The sequence below is a fragment of the Danio rerio genome, chromosome 13 (assembly GCF_052040795.2).
Source record: "Danio rerio strain M-AB ecotype USA chromosome 13, GRCz13ab, whole genome shotgun sequence".
Taxonomy (NCBI): domain Eukaryota; kingdom Metazoa; phylum Chordata; class Actinopteri; order Cypriniformes; family Danionidae; genus Danio; species Danio rerio.
The window spans coordinates 26412306-26430499 of NC_141033.1; the positions used below are offsets into that span (position 1 = coordinate 26412306).

The 18194-nt window shown below is 33.9% G+C and overlaps 1 protein-coding gene across 3 annotated transcripts in view; it reads right to left on the reverse strand.

The window, feature by feature from the left end:
- The window catches only part of phactr2 (phosphatase and actin regulator 2), a 78975-nt gene extending 61628 nt beyond the window's left edge, over nt 1–17347 (reverse strand). For all 3 annotated transcript variants that reach the window (XR_015505935.1, XM_087279335.1, XM_087279329.1), the window contains exon 1: nt 16915–17347. Coding sequence is in view for 2 of the 3 variants with exons in the window: in XM_087279335.1 (XP_087135461.1) it covers nt 16915–17047 (133 nt within the window). In the remaining variant the exon portion in view is untranslated. The remainder of the gene's footprint in view (nt 1–16914) is intronic.
- Nucleotides 17348–18194: the final 847 nt, after the last annotated feature.

Genomic DNA, 18194 nt, shown 5'->3' on the forward strand with positions numbered 1-18194 from the left:
TGAAATTAAGTCAACTTTATGGTAATGAGCTATGACGCGGTTCGGCAGCAAGCAATCAGAATGAAGACATCCACCGCTTGATAGGAGTTCAGAGAACACAGACCTGTGAACTTTGGTTCCGAACCTAGTTGTTCCCAAGGGTTTGATGATTGCGGTCGCCGGATTTCAAATTATTTACAATGTTTTCGTACAGGAACATGCATTAAATAAGTTACTAGCGAGTTACTGATGTGCATTAATGTTATATTTATCTTAAAAAAGCGGGAATCTCACGTGACGTGAAAGTACAAAACAGTATAGCTGCTTTAGGATATTTCAGACATATAGACACATATTGGATAAATAGAGCAAAGCCACACCACACAACTTGATCTTCCATTGTTATATGAATTTGATAAGAAGTGCGCAACATTTTCATGCTAGAAACATGTTTTATGCAGGAATGTAACTGATATGCTGCAACAGCTCCTTTAAATACGAGATCAATGTAGCGAGTTTTGAATGTACCGGAGCTGAAGGCAGACAGCGTTGTCGCCAGGGCGGCCAGAGCGACCTTAAACGCTCTCACCGTTTTCGGTGTTAACGTACGGTTATACCTTTAGGATTTGGCACAGAAGAGCCTTATCTATGTAATGGCACCTTAAAGGTGTCATAGAATGAAAATCTGGATATGCCTAGGCATAGTTTAATAATAAGAGTTCTGTATATTGAAATGACAAACAGTGAGCCTCAAACACAGGGGTCACCAATCTTGGTCCTGGAGGGCTGGTGTCCCTGCAGGGTTTAGCTCTAACTGGCCTTAACACACCTGCCTGGATGTTTCAAGTATAACAAGTAAGACCTTGATTAGCTTGTTCAGGTGTGTTTGATTAGGGTTGGAGCTAAAATCTGCAGGACACCGGCCCTCCAGGAACAAGTTTGGTGACCACTGCTCAAACACCATTGTAAAATTCAAGTGAAAAACAAGCCAATCTGAACAAAACACAGATTTTGACGATACACATAAAATAATTAACATGCACCCCAGGCTGTGTTTAATTTGCCACAAAGTTTCAAATTAATTAAATTTAAGTTTCAACTGAAATTACAACAATTTTATTTTCCCCCATATTTTTTTATCAAGTTTATCAAATCTTGTATTAAACATGTACGTGGGACTCTTATTTTGAAAACGTGTAAGGGTTTAGAAGGCAGTTAGAATGCGAACTGTTATGCTGCGTTCACACCAGACACAAATGAAATGTCAAGCATGAGTGATTTACATGTTAATTCAATGCAAAGATACGAATAGACACCCTGCAGTTTGTTTCACGCGAATGATGCGGTCACTCGATTTGCAAAAATTTTGTTAGTTTAACATTCAAAATACAACTTTAAATTCATCGTTGTTGGTACCTTTTGTAAAATATAGAATATTTTAGCCTATATTTAATTCAAAACACTAATCAGCAACAAATTAGGTTACTCTGGTGGCATAAAGATAGCTCACTCACTCTTTCTAGCTAAAATAAAACTCTCCACCATTTCAGTTGGAAAGATTGTTAACTAAACTTCTACTCAATTTGTGAAAATATTTGACAAACAAAGTATTTATTTTCCATGTGTGTATTTCAGAGTGCATTATGCTATGTGTTTTGTGTGGGAGAGAGAAAGAGGGGAAAAAACTGAAAACAAAAGAGAAAGGAATACCAGACACTGACGAGCCATAGAGCATTAAAGCAAAGCTCAATTTTAACAACCTTACAAATATGGTCAAAACTGAGCTTTAAATGTCCATATAAAACCATTTCTGGGCATTTTTGGCACATACCTAAACCACATACATATCAGAGAACTGTTTAACATATTGAATCAATGCAGTCTATGGCACATTTAAGTCAGCTCGTATGGTGTCAAGCATTATACAGGAACTTTTTTCAAATTTTTATAAACAGGTTTTTCTAAATAGATCAATTATACTTTGCTTGATCTATTTTCTGGATTTATTCAAGTTTAAAATGATGCATGCGATTATTTTAAACATTAAAAACTATCTGTTATCCCAGTATAACTGGCAAAGACAACTATCCATAGGACATTTAGCTATAGGTTCCCTCAAAAAGCAGTTGAAACATGCCTAGCATGTAAGCAACCTGAATAGTTATAATGTAATGTTTTTATAAATCCTGTTACCTGACAGTAATTGTGCAGAAATTACATGCTTCACCCTTAAGATCTATTCGATGGCAACTCTGAGATGCTGTCAGATACCATAGAAAACCACTTCAAGTCAGTCTGTATAGAGCACACTTACAGTAATGCACCTTAAGCAGCCTATGAGGTACTGTAGGATCATGCAAAGTTACCAGGAAAAGGTTTCTAATTTTGTCAGACAAAGTTAGTAAGTGACATTTGGTTTATACAGCTTAAAATTTCCTTCAAAGTCTCCATGAAATATCTTATATTAAAAAAAAGGAAAATGGGGTTATATACAGTGACATTATTTAAAGGGTACCTATTTTACCCCTTATTTTCAAGATTTAAGATAAGTCTTTTGTGTCTCCACAACATGTCTGCAAAGTTTCAGCTCAAAACACCCATCAGATTATTGATTATACCTTTCAGAATATTGGAATTTTCTGCTCTGAACACATCATAGCTGTTTTTGTTGCCTGTGACTTTAATGCTATTTCTTCCTGCCCACCATTCCCATATGCCTGTCAAAGTGCGCCTCCCTCTCCGGCTGCATCAGATAAACAGCACAGTGAAAGACATGAAGGAAGCAGACCTACATAACAATTGTGAGAATTACTACAGTAAGAACTTTCCCATTGATTGTTTGATGTATTTGTTGTGGAGTTAATTCAAGCCTTTCTGCATCGATGAGTCACACACAATGTCGTTACAAAGACAAAGACACACAAACACACACTAACCGTTTTTCCATAGCAAATGTGACAGGATACACAATAATGTCCACTGCTGTATGGATCTCCATTATGTAGAAAATATACCTGATTTACCGTCCACAAACCTGGATTGAAGAGTCTGCTTTTATATTTGTACTGACATGCGGCTGTGGTGATAAAATTAAAATGGTAAAATTGCTGTAATTCATTACAAACATGCACTGTTTTAAAACGTTTTAAACTTGTAAGTCATTATTGATCACATTTGATGACGACTGATGATCAAAGAGAGCTGAACAGATCTGTTAATCCCAGTTGCTTTGCGCACATCCTGTCTTGTTGATATAATTACATGCATTATGGAGACATGTTAACACACAGTTGTCAATCAATTCAGTGGGCGAGGAAACGGCACTTCTACGTCATATTCTGGTCGGTCTCAAAATGGGGAGATTTGGATCGTATTTTAACGTCAGGAAACTTAAAAAAAAAAAAAAAGACTTATTGTTTCTATCACTGCAATATGACTGTGGACGCACTATACCTACACACAGCTCTGTCCAAACAGCTTTAATATTTTTTTTTTCATTTAAAGGTGCCCTTTAAAGATTAGAGGTCATAAACAAATTAATTTTTCACTATACTGTACAATCTATCAGCATGCAATAACAAAATATAGTTGAGGGCAAAATTATTGGCCCTCCTGTAAAATGTATAATTTTTTTAAAAATAGGTGCTGAATAAAGAAACAATCTAATTTGTTTAAACAACAGTTTTAATAACTGATTTCTAATAAGTAATATATTTTGTCTTTCTCATGATGACAGTACATAATATATTAATAGTTATTTCAAAAGAAATTTAGCTTAGTATATAGCTTAAAGTGCATTTTAAAGGCTTAACAAAGGTAATTAAGTTAACTCAGTAAGTTACATGAGGTCAATTAGGCAAGTCATTGGACAACAGTTTGTTCTCTAGCCAATCAAAAAAGAAAAAAATAGCGTCTTCTCAGATAAGAGTTGTAAAAACTGAAAAGCTTATTTCCAGTCAAACTATAACAGGGATGCCCAAACTAGGGCCCGCAGGCCAAATTGGCACACAGTAACCTTTGATTTGGCCCACCATCCCATCTGAGAAAAGAGCCATGATGGCCATGGTTTGGATATTGTCATTTCAAATCTATTGTAACCTTGTTTGTTTGTTTGTTTGTTTGTTTGTTTGTTTGTTTGTTTGTTTGTTTGTTTGTTTGTTTGTTTGTTTGTTTGTTTGCTTGTTTGTTTGTTTTAAAAGTGTTAAAAGCTAACTGAAATGATGTTTCAGTTAAATGGTGCAAATTAGTCAGATGTAAATTAAAATTTACATTCAGTCACCCAACACATAGAGCAGGGGTTCCCAAACTTTTCAGCCCTCGACCCCCAAAATAACAATGCCAGTGACCTCCAATATCCTCTGAGGTGGTTATAAATACAGAAACCTTGCATGCAATGGTGCACACACACCAATAGACCCAAGTTCAAAAGTCTTTGTTCACATTTTTTTTATGTATGTCAGTGCTGTAAATGTGCCAGAAAGTTTAACCTGGTATTACAAAATCAATCTGCTGCATCAGATGCTATTGCTGTGTCTTTAATATAATGTAATTACCTTAGGGGTCACAGTCCAATAGAACTGGTAAATATAAGCTACTATAGTAATTATATAGTACATAGTAACTATAAACGACTATTTTGTCTTTTCAGTAGGTTATGGATAAATTATGGTAATTCTAAAGGTTTAATAAAAGTTAATAGATTTTTGAAAATCGCCAGGCGACCCCCCTTCATTGTCCCGCGACCCCTCGGGGGGTCCCGACCCCTACTTTGAGAACCACTGGCATAGAGAACAAATCAAGGCAAAGGCAGATTCTGCTTGACTAGTGTATTCATCATTAAACTCCACTGTTTTAATGTGATTGTTTATGTTTTTATTGTAATAATTTATCAATTTAAATGTTAAACTGCATTGGTTAATATGATTTAAAGTAATATTTTCTATTTACTTTTAAGTCTTATGAAATAAATTAGGAAATTACCCATTACAACTTTAATGTAATATACAGCAACTTGGTATATTTACCTTTAGCACACGGCTCTCAATGATATTCGGCTTTTGGCCCTTTATACAAAAAAGTTTGGGCACACCTCAACTTTAAGAAAGACCTTTTGCAGAAGAATAATACAATAGGGAAAACTGTGAATATTTCCTTTCTCTTAAACATCATTTGAAAAAAGGACATTACAGAAGGGCTAATAACTTTGCCTTTGTCTGTATATTGAGTGAATTTACATTTTTTGCAAGCTATACAACAGGGGTGTCAAACTCAATTCCTGGAGGGCCGAAGCCCTGCACAGTTTAGTTCCAACCCTGCTCCAACACACTTACCTGTAGGTTTCAAACAAGCCTAAAGGACTCAATTAGTTTGATCAGGTGTGTTTAATTAGGGTTGGAACTAAACTGTGCAGAGCTGCAGCCCTTTTGGAACTGAGTTTGACACCTGTGCTATACAATATACCATCATGTCACCAATTATATACTAATTGATTGCACAGAAAACTAATATTAATGCATCACAACTGATGTAATAATAAAAGACATAAAAAAGAAATAAATTCTAAAAAGTCAAGATCTTTCTTTGAAGAATAAAAAACAAACATTTTGCTGACTGAATCCCATGAAATCTATTTTGAAACTGCAAGATTGCTCCATAGTTGAGAGGTCTGAGTAGCAGTTAATGCTGATAATCTCAGCTAAGCATAAGTCACATCAATGGGAATATTTGCTTAAAAAAAGATGTCAAAGTCCAATGAGCACTTCTGAGAGCAATTAATTAGTGTTCCCTGTTGTTGAAACTGCACTATTGCTGTTGCAAGATCATAGCAACACACGGCGATATTCCTGTGTGCTTTTGGAAGATTGTGAAACAAGACTTTGATATTTTAACCAAGCCAGGTTAACCAGTGCTGAGAGAGAAAAAACAAATCACACTGTGTGACGGAAAGTTTTCACTCTTACACAAACGATGCTGTCACTGATTTACACACTAAAAAGGCAGAAAATAGCATCTGTCAGGTTACATTAATGCAAGCCATACCATAACCATACGGATTAAGAATGCTAAGAGATGGATTGACTCATGGGAAAGGTTGTGTGTTTCAGAATGCTTATAAATGGGTAAACATCATTGCGTTAAAATGTTGAAAACATGCAGATGCCATCCTCTCTGCTCTAAAAATACAACGGAGCATAGCAATTACAGATGAAAGGCATGATGGCCCATTTTCACATGTGCCCTTTGTGTGTCTGCTGAGGACGCCCACACTGTCTGACGCATAGAGCCGCTTCACACGGCAAAAGAACACCAGGCTGAACACCAACAAGGAGACCGGGAGGAGAAGAAGACAGACAGGCAGACATACAGACAGACATAAAAGCCACTTGTCAGGAATCACAGATATGACAGAAATAGATGCCCTACAAGTGCATTCACACCATTCTGGGAGAAAGTACTGCATAAACCTGAATAGTGATATACTAGGAACGGGCGATTCATCGAAAAGTAATTGAAATAGATATTCAGAACAAATGATAAATTAAATTTTTCCAGGTCAATTTTTATAATTACTTTCCTTACCGTGTGTGTACTCACGTGAACCTGCCCTGTTTGTTACTATTGTTACTTTGCACTACATTGGCAATATTTGGAAGCTGCGCCAGAGTTGCCTTGAGATGGCATATTTTTCATTACATCTGTCACAATCACCAGCAATCTAATTCTGGCAGATCGCTAAAGGACTACAAATCTGCTGGTATATGGACTACAAGATCCAGTCATGCACCACACACTCACACCTGTTTCGAGTTCTGGTGATGACACACACATAGACACAGCTGAAGCTGTTCATAACTGATTACATGGACTATAAAGAGAGCACTCACACACACATCTTTGCTGAATCTTGTTACACTTTTAGTGAACATTATGATATGTTTTCCTTTCCTTTCCCTGCCTTCTATGTTTGAACCTTGCTTTGTTTTGTTTTTTCATTTTCTGCCTTCTGACCACAATTCTGGATTGCCTGTATACATCTGTTTGCTCCTGATTGTGACTGTTGCTTGCCTTACCATCTGTTTAATAAACCTGTGTTTGGATCCTTAACTTCTTTGTCAGCATACCTTCACACCACAACATCAAACTTATTATTTAAAGTTAAAGTTTAAAGTACTTGTTTACAGGAGATGCAAGAATTGCACTGTTCAAAATATTATTGTAATATTATATATTATATTGTATTATTATTGTTATTTTTGTCACCACTGGCTTGCTTGGATCGGAACTTGTGGAGCTGCGCTTTGGTGGATTTGCTCTAAAGTGGTTGAACTTTCAGCAGTGAAATTTAAACCACACTGAACTAAACTAAACTTAACTTCAACTCTGAAATATGGACTTTACTAGAACTACTGTATGTTAAGCTGCTTTCACACCTTTCATTCAGAAATCTCTCACTTGTAATATGTGAGCATATTTACTGTACAAACTTGTCAGTGAACTGTGAGGGCAAAATAAATAAATAAATAAAATAATTGTTCATTAATCGCAATCAGGTTAAAATATTACATTAAGCGAAATTTTGAATTAAGGCAAAACACTCAGCTCTAATATATGTAAAATGGCTCTTCAATGTTAAATTAAAAGCCTAAAGTCTAGTAAAGCCTTTATTTAGGAAAATATTTCAGAATATTTTAAATAATCTTTGACCTTTATTCTTTTTGACAAATGCTGGCTTTGGACTTTTTTGACACATTTAACATGTCATAATCTAAATCAGGGGTGCTTAAACTTTTTCTTATGAAGAGCCAAAAACCAAACTTGATTAAGGCAAGTGTGCCGAAGGCAAATATAGTTGCACAGCTAATTTAATAGTTTTTTTTAATAATGTTTTAAAATGACTAGAAACTAGTTACACTAGTTTTTGATTTGCTCGTCTTCTGCATAGTCCTCTATCCATCGAATGATAGTTTTTACATTTTAAAAAATCAGATTCATTCACAACATTTAATTGAAACATTTAATTTCAGTTTGGGGCAACACTGTGGCGCAGTGGATAGCGATGTCGCTGGGTCAGCTGGCATTTCTGTGTGGAGATTACATGTTCTCCCCGTGTTAGCGTGGGTTTCCTCTGGGGGCTCCTGTTTCCCCCGCAGTCCAAAGACATGCAGTACAGGTGAATTAAATAAGCTGGATAAGTTGGCGGTTCATTCCGGCTGTGGCGACCCCTGAATAATAAAGGGACTATGCCGAAAAGAAAATGAATGAATTTCAGTTTGCTTTTTTGTAGCTCAGCAATAAAACAAACAAAAAAGTTGCATCAAAATTTGTAATGGCAATCTCTGTGTTAAAGGTGTTGTCCAAACTTCCTCTATCATACTCACTTCTCCTCTCATATAGGATGGTGGGCCAAATCAAAGGTTACAATGAGTCAACTTTCTACTTTGGGCATCTCTAATCTAACTAAAATAATTTGTAAACTTTTTTCATTGTTTTATTTATATTTATCACCATTACTTCTGCTACTACTACTACTACTACTACTACTAATAATAATAATAATAATAATAATAAAATTGTTGTTATTATTATTATCATCATCAATATTAATATTAATATTATTAATAATAATAATAATAATAATAATAATAATAATAAAGTATCTTAATTCATTTTTTATGAAAAAATAAATGCAAACAATTTTTTTTACATTTTTGAAAGATGTCTTTTCTGCTCACTAAGACGACATTATTTGATTAAAAATACGGTAAAAACTAGAAATACTGTGAGAATTAATTTTAATTTACAAAAACATTTATTTGAATTGCATTTTAAAATGTTATTTATTGATGCAAGTCAAAGTTGATTGTTCTGGTCATCGGTGTGATGCGATCCTTCAGAAATCATTCCAATTTGGTGCTAAAAAGACAATTTTTTAAAACATTTTGTTTGTGTCCTTGCTCCCTGTTCAATGTTGAACTCAAAGTATCATTGCTATGAAAATGTTTTTTTTTTTTTATTATTTGCTAATCTAAATCAAACTACCAACTACTAAATTAACTGCTTTACACCAGTTTCACTGGTTCTCATCCACATCAATCAAAAGCAAATGCTACTTATTTCCATTTTCTTTAAGCTGTTTTTCATTTTCTTTAGCTTATGCTTTAGACTTAACAATACAAAGATTTTCTTGGCACTTTTTCATGTGGATTATGATTACCAACTAAGCAATAAACAATTAAAACAGTTCTGAAAACAAAAGGAGCTCCAATCTGGTATAAGTAATGTATGTACTTAATAAAGTGGCCAATGGGTGTAGAGTTAGTAGGCAGTAAAAAAAAAAATGTTGTTAGTTAGTTAGTTAGTTAGTTAGTTAGTTAGTTAGTTAGTTAGTTAGTTAGTTAGTTAGTTAGTTAGTTAGTTAGTTAGTTAGTTAGTTAGTTAGTTAGTTAGTTTGTTTGTTTCTTTGTTTGTTTGTATAAGAAAAATGTATTTATGGAGATTGATGTAGATTGTCTAATGTTTGAGAAAACATAAGAGGTCATTAACTATCTCAGTTCTTTCACTTATTTTTTAGTATTTTTACTTTATTAGTTCTTTTACTTTTTTAACATTTTACTGAACTGTACCTTAAATATCCCCTATTCTCCGGGTATGAGTGGGTGCAGCTATTTAAAACATTTTGCCTCGAGACTTCTGGTCTCATTCACTTTCATTAATTTTTAATTTTTAGAAGTCAAAAACAGAGAGTGTTTGTAGAGCAAGTAGTTTGACCGTTTTCTGCTGTTTATTATTCCTTCTCATTTCTCTCATAGGAAACTAAATAGGAAGTTCTAAAACAATCACAAAAATGAGTGCACTTCCGCCTTGAAGAGGTCAATAGTGTGACATACAAAAATTAAGAAACAAAAATAATATACAAATAGAGTGAGAGGGATTTATCTTTATTGTTGGTAACTTATGTATCTTCTTCATATTGTGCTATTTGTCTTGTATTAAATTATGATTTTTTTTCTCAACGACTTGTCATACTTGTTACAATAAATAATGGGTGTCACACCAAAGGACAAATTTAATTTTATATTGGTTCCAAAAAGTCAAATATGTGAAAAAATCGAACACAAAAACTTTCCATGTGCACTTCATGGACTTGAATGGGGTCATTCAATTAGTTACAAATTTCTGTAGAATTGCCGGTGTAAAATTAGCATATAATACCAGACCAGAGGAATGTACTATAACTATTAAATATGTACTATAACTTAGCAGTTTTTATAACAAGAGATTTATAAAAGACAAAGCAACGTTTAGCCAATTATATATATTTTAGTCATGTGTGACAGTAAAAATGCAATGTCATGACAACAACCCATATATCAGACAGATTGAACTGAAATAACCATGCCAAGCCTGTACTGACAGCCTATCTGCCATGCAACTCTATTCATAGGCTGTTTAATATTCCTCCATAGGTGAGAGGAACAAGCTTTTAAGAGGCTAAAAGAACAGAAAAGGGTCTTTAATGAGTTGTCTACAGCCTGCTGTTAGGAAAGGGCAGCTTCTCTCGGCCTCCATCTCTGTGTCATTACGTGACTAATTGTGTGTAGAGAATGACAGCAGACATCCTTACACCAGCATCAAAGCATGCAAAACCTACAAATTAATCCAAACAAACAGAGCACGGGCAAGCTTTCTGCACAGTGAAAGATAAAGTGCTGGTTGCGTTGAATGGATAACACCGTTGAATGTATATTTAAACGTGTCCCTTTCACCGCATGGCTTTCGAGACACAATGACGGGATCTTTGCAAAGTGTGCATATAGAACACCAAATGATGGCTAGAAGAGAGGATGTAGAGGAACAGTAAGTAGCATTAAGTGGTTGCAGGAACACAAACTAGACGCTGTGAATAATTCATGCAAGGCTTTTTGAAAAACAGTCATGGGGTTAGACTTAAAACATTTCCTTACAGAATCCTTCTTAGACTTTAGACAGGGTTAAGAGCAATACTGACAAGCACTGATGCCAAAAAAATACGAAGGAACACACCACCTGGTGGATAAGAAGCGACACTGCAGTGACAAAAATAATAATATTGCAAATGTCAATTTAACCTTCCTGTCAGTGTTTGCTAACTTCTAATTGCTAATTCCTAATAAAATTTATCTTTTTTGTGTGTGTGTTTGCCATGATGACAGTACATACAGTAATCATAGTACATATTTGACTATTTTGCCAAATTCATCATCAGGCCCATAGCCAAACAATTTAAAAAGGTGTTTTTTTTTTTTTTAATAAAAAAGAAGTATAAAAGTATTACTATTTAATACCATACTTATCATACTATTTTTTGTTGACAAAATTACAAATTAAAAACTTTTGAAATTTTTTTAATTCATAAACACAAACAAAAACAAAAAACAAAAAATTGGCAATCTGTTTAAACTGTAGCCTATATGCAAATAACAAACTGGCCAGCTTATTTCCTCAGTCAGAATTTTCCATTTAAATAATTAAAGTCTTCTTTTATTGGTTATTTTTACAATTTATGATGCCATACCGTCAAACATGGGACAAATGAGCTCATATAGAGGTCAAATTCTGGACTTTGTCATTAGGGGGTGGGTCTTTCGAACCACCCAAATATATAAAGATATCAAAGATACCTTTTTAAGTTGTAAAGAACAACAGAAAATTTATTTTAATTATAGAAAATGTATTTTAATTATTCAGCCTGACTGGTTTACTGTTCCTAAATATAATACATATTTCTTGAAATAAAATATATTGTGTTCAATGGGGAAAAGTTTTAACCCAGATATTTAAAAAGAACTTATTTTAGAGCAGTAATCACAATAACATGATACCATAACATTTTTATCCAAGGCTATCATACCATCAGAATCGTATACCAGCCTATGCCTAGATTGGGTAATGAAATTGAAACACTGGCCAATTAAGTGTTGGAGGTTTCATTGCTAAATTTGACCAGCAATCTTCATTGATTGCACATTACACCAGTAGTGCTGCACACACACTCGAGTTTAAGTTTTAGGAAATTCTGCTGTACAACACTACGAAAAGAAGTAGGATTAAACAAGATGATTAAACATTTTCAAAAGTGAGCGATTGGTCCATATTCAAAATTTGGTATTATGCAATCATGTGATGCGACTTCGCAATGTTTTCCAATGAAGCAAACTGTGAGCCTTGTCGCATTCACATGTGTATGAATGGAATTCTATGGGGCGAAAAGTGCTGCGTGACCACAGCTTAAGAGCGTGATGGTTTTATTAGCAGAGTAATAGCACAGTTCTGCTGAAATTATTGCTCCACGGGGAAAAATATACATGGCCGGGCTGCTAAAGCCAAACCTTTGGCCACTCGAGCCAATGGCAAACTCGGTTTTAATGGTGCCAGCAGCAAAAGTCTTGCCTTGGGCTATGGACAATGTGAAACATTGTTCTCTGATGAGGCCACCTTCACTGTCTTTCCCACATCCGGGAGAGTTCTGGTGTGCAAAAGCCCTAAAGAAGTTTACCACCCAGACTTTTGCATGCCCAGAGTGAAGCCTGCTGGTGGATCAGTAATAGCCCAATACTTGTGCTAGATGGCCGCGTCACTGCCAAACTATTCTGGAGAATTATGTGCACTTAATGGCCCAAAAATTGTATCCTGAAGACAGTGCTATATATAAGGATGATAATGCAATTATACACACAGCAAGACACACTAATACAATAAACTGATACACACAGGTGACAGATTGGTTTGATTAACATGAAAGTGAAGTTGAACATCTTCCATGGCCTGCACAGTCCCCAGATCCAAATATTATTGAGCCAATTTGGGGTGTTTTGGAGAAGCAAGTCAAGAAACGTTTTTCTCCAACAGCATCACGTAGTGACCTGGCTACTATTTTGGACTATTTGGCAAAAAATACCTCTAACCACTTTGTAGGACTTGTATCTGTCATTGCCAAGATGAACTGATGCTGTATTTGCTGCAAAAGGGGAACAGACACCTAATGACAACATACATATATATATATATATATACATATATATATATATATATATATATATATATATATATATATATATATATATATATATATATATATACACACACACACACACACACACACACACACACACACACACACACACACACACATATATAAGATATATATATATTTGAAGTCAGAATTATTAGCCCCGTTTATTTTTTGTCCCCAATTTCTGTTTGACGGAGAGATTTATTTAACATATTCTAAACATAATAGTTTTAATAACTCATTTCTAATAACTTATAATTTTCTTATAATTTCTTATAATAACTTATAATTCTAATAAAAATATTTTTTTTTTATCTTTGACATGATGACAGTAAATAATATTTTACTATATATTTTAAGACACTTCTATACAGCTTAAAGTGACATTTAAAGGCTTGACCAGGTTAATTAGATTAACTAGGCAGGTCAGGGTAATTAGGCAAGTTATTGTATGATGGTTTGTTCTGTAGACTATCAGAAAAAAGGGGCTAATAATTTTGTCCTTAAAATGGTCTTAAAAAATTAAAAATTGCTTTTATTCTAGCTGAAATAAAACAAATAAGACTTTCTCCAGAAGAAAAAATATTATTAGACATACAGAAAATTTCCTTGCTCTGTTAAACATAATTTGGGAAATGTTTAAAAAATAAAAAAAAATTAAAAGGGATAAGCTAATAATTCTGACTTCAACTGTATGTTTACACACACACACACACACACACACACACACACACACACACACACACACACACACACACACACACACACACATATATATATATAATTATGACAATATTTTTATCAGCATTCTGGAGGATTTAAAAAAGGGTTGTATTACACTTGCATAATTCAATAAATTCCTAATAATTTAATCAATGGCTATTTATGGTATCATCTCATGTTGTAAGAGGAAGTTAATGAGGGCTACTTGGGTTACACCAGCATAAGAATGAAGCTAAAAGGTATGGCATGAGACAAACAAAAAAATAAGTTTAGAGTCATGCATTTAGCTTTTTAAAAGAATTTTTTTTTGTAATTAATGGTATGACAATGTAAACCAATATGATAAAAAAAAAAACTAATGGTTACCTTCCTAGTTGACTGACTATATTAAAAATTGCTAACTTTTTGTATTGCAAGTTTTTTGCACGTTAAAACGTGAAATAATGCACATTTGCGTACATTTATAGCACAAAAATCTGAACACTGGATAAAGTGTGGTTTAGGTTTTTAGAGAGATGTTCTCATGTATGTATATTTATTACTCTATAAGAATAAAAGAAATAAAAAATAAAAAAAGAAATTACACATTTCACATTTTTGGTAGAATATAATAATGTAAATAAATAAATGTGAATAATCACAATTATACATGAATAAATTTGTTGGTAAAAACTTTCATATTAGTAATCTGAAAAAATATCAGACATGAAAACTGATATATGTTGCTAAAAGATGTACACTCATTGGCCACTTTATTAGGTTCACCCGGAGGCATCAGAATGGGGACGAAAGATGATTTATTTGAATTTGAACGTGGTATGGTTGTTGGTATTTCAGTATTTCAGAAACTGCTGATCTACTGAGATTTTCACGCACAACCATTTCTAGGGTTTACAGAGAATGGTCAGAAAAAGAGAAAATACCCAGTCCATCCCTTTATGACCACTGTGTATCCATCTTTTGAAGGCTACATCCAGCAGGATAACGCATCATGCCATAAATGGTGAATCATCTGAGACTGGTTTCTTGAACATGACACTGTACTCAAATGTCCTCCACAGTCACCAGATCTCAATCCAATACAGCACCTTTGGGATGAGGTAGAATGGGAGATTGGCATCATAGATGTGCAGCTAACAAATCTGCAGCAACTGCATGATGTTATCATGTCAATATGGACCAAAATCTCTGAGAAATATTTCCAGTATCTTGTTGAATCTGTGCCACAAAGGATTTAGGCAGTTCTGAAGCCAAAATGGGGTCCAAACCGGTATTAGTAAGGTGTACCTAATAATGTGGCTGGAGAGTGAATAGCTTAGTGCAATTGTAAAGTGTTTTCTGGATGCTTTATTTGCATTAAACTGAAAAAGCCTTTTAAAAGCCAAAATATTATAAGAAAAAGACGCATGAGAAAAGGTGTGTTGCGGTATCTCATCTTAAAGGGATAATTCACTCAAAACTGAAAACTTGTTATTATTTACTCACCCTTCACTGATCTCAAACCAGTTTGAATACATAAGAAGATATTTCAGACAAACCTGGAAACTTGTAACCATTGACTTCTATAGCACTAGTATTTCCTACTATGGAAGTCAATGATTACCAGTTTTCAGTTTTCGGCTTTTAAAATTTTCGTCTTTTAATTAAAAAGAAAGAAACTCAAAAGGTTTGAAACCAATTAAGGGTGAGTAAATAGTGATCAAAATTCATTTTGGGGTAAACCCCCTTGAGTCACCATAAGCCAAATTTTAATTGTTTTAAACCACAGGGTTGATTTGTAGTAATCATGCAAAAACGCTCTAAAATTGCATTTGGCATTCAGAACTGTGTAGAAAAAATAAAAGTAACTTTAACTGTTCCCAGACAAATAAGGCTCTTTAACTGTATTCATTCAACATATAAACTTAACTGTGAGAGTACATTTAATTTTTAACTGTATTTCTGTGAATCTGCAGGTCACTTACAAGGTCCACTGCACACTAAAACAATAAACGACACAATTTAAATCTAGAACATTGATCAAACAAGAAAGTCTGTGCATGGTTAAAAGAAAGGTTAGCTGCCAGGAAGTGGTTTCAAACTGTCATTTCAACAAATATCACTCAGCTCAAAATAACCAAAAGATGTGCCTCTTGTCATACGAAGACGTTTTATACAGTATTATGTCTCTTTAACCAGACTGAATTCACCGCATGTTAAAGATTGTGCATAGAAAGCAATTAGGGTTCAATATGCACCACCATCAGACATCATTCTCCTTTCATATCAAACATGTTTTTATTTTGAAACACGGTAGAAGAAGTGTCAGACTGCTGGTTTACATTCGCTAAAAGGTTACAGAATAGTGTGGGTGATGACATTTAAACCAGACTTTCTCTGAACGCGTTTACTAATTACAGTCATTTTAGAAAAAGGTTGTCATCTGCACAGTGTGCCAAAAAAAGAAAACAATCACAGAGGACATTTTCCGATGACGTGGTATGCTTTGCAAGAATGTCATTTTTCAATGTTTAGCCACCAAATATAAAACTAAAGACTCGATTATTTAGATGATCAAGAAAAATGTTACTTTAGTCCTTGCAGTTATTTTATAGACAATATTTAGTCAAATAAATGATATCTTTGAAACTGATTATGACAAAACCAACAAGTCACACGTTTTATTTCTCAATATTCTGTTTGGGTCAGTGCTCTGACAATATTTAGGCCGGATGTAATTTTGCATGCAGTCTTAAATTGCACCTCACCATTAACAAAATCCCATGAGATTTATTTTGTGGGACACTTATTTTTGTCATTTGCAATCACATATACGTACTTGATCAAAAAACAACACAAATTAAAAGCACAATCTAAATAATAATAACAATACTAACAATAATAATAATAATAATTATAATAATAATAACATATTATGATGTCTTAAAATAAGGATTACAAAAAAATCCAAATTTTTGCAGTAATAAGAACAATCTAATAAGTAAGTGAAGTTCTTAAAATAACATTTCATAGGTTAGCATATTCACATTTTTTTATCGAAATAACCCTTTTCAAGTTTAAAGAACTAAGGAAATGGAATGATGCATGGACATCAAGGGTTCTTCCTGATAAAGAATCTTAAGAGTTTTAAGAGTGCAAGTAAATAATAAATATCCTCCTACCTGAGCAGGCTGAGCGCAGTCTGGTCAATATTCTGGACCTGAAAGCCGAAGTGTCACTTAAAGAACGAACTCGAAACACAGGAAACACCTGTGGAAATGTCTTTAGGTATGAAAAGCTGTCTGCCTCAGCCATTTCGTTTGGATGTTGGTACTTTTATTTCTTGAAATAATTCGCTAAATTCGAAACGTTCAAATGTGCCGTCAAGATAAAATCTGACTCAAAATTTAGACAGAGAAGACGAGCTTTACTCGCCTTAGACAGTAGTGGGTAACTGTTCACCTGTTTAACAGAACTTTTAAAAACTTATTTTAAAAAGACAAAGTCGACTATTTCTTTCTCTTCATCTCTCATAAGAAGTTTTGCGTGTCGTTCTTCAGCAAATGATCCGTGTGTTACATCAGTAAATGAGCCAGAAGCGGAAACACGTCCATCAAAAAGATACTGATCTACAATGCGTTTTATCCGGTGGAAGACTGAGGTCACGGCAGCTCTAAGCTGCATTTCTGAGTCATCCCTGTGGGCGGCAGTGTGGACTTTTAGAATTTCTGAAAACAACAACAGGTAGCAGTTCACCCCCTCCAAAAAATAATTTGCCGTTAATTTACTAACCTGGTTAAGCTTTAAAATGCACTTCAATGTGAATATTTATAATAATTACTAGAAAAAGATTACGTAGGCTACTCGTGTCAAATTCAAAAGATATTAGTTATTTCTAAAACTATTTAAAAAAAAAAGTATTTAAAAAGTGTGTGTGTGTGTGTGTGTGTGTATTCTAATAGAGATAATATATAAGATAAGTGTTTAGTTTCTAAAAAGTCTGTAAAGTTTCAACTCAAAATACCCATCTGATCATTTATTATGCTGTTGAGATATCGTCACCTTTGGATTTATAAGGTTCTATCTGCGTTCTGAATGATTTTGAGAGATTGAGCTTCAAAGTTTTTGCATTTCATATAGCAAACAGTATGTGTGTAACTATTGTTTTTTTTTAAGTAAAAAGTTTTAAAATGTAAACAACTTAATTACTTACCATAATGTAAATAAGTTGTCATTTGATAATAAGAATATGTCTATAACTCAATTTTGACAAAAAATGTCAGATAGAATCTTTTGCGGTATGCATGATTTTATTTCTCTTGCTGCATCACATAAACAGTCGTCAGTGACAGAGAAAACAGTGAAGCGAATGAAGCAGATATTCAGTTTAAAACATCAAGTAAGCTTATTTGATGTATTTGTTGTGTTTATGAATTACATGATGATTGTATCGTCTTTTCTT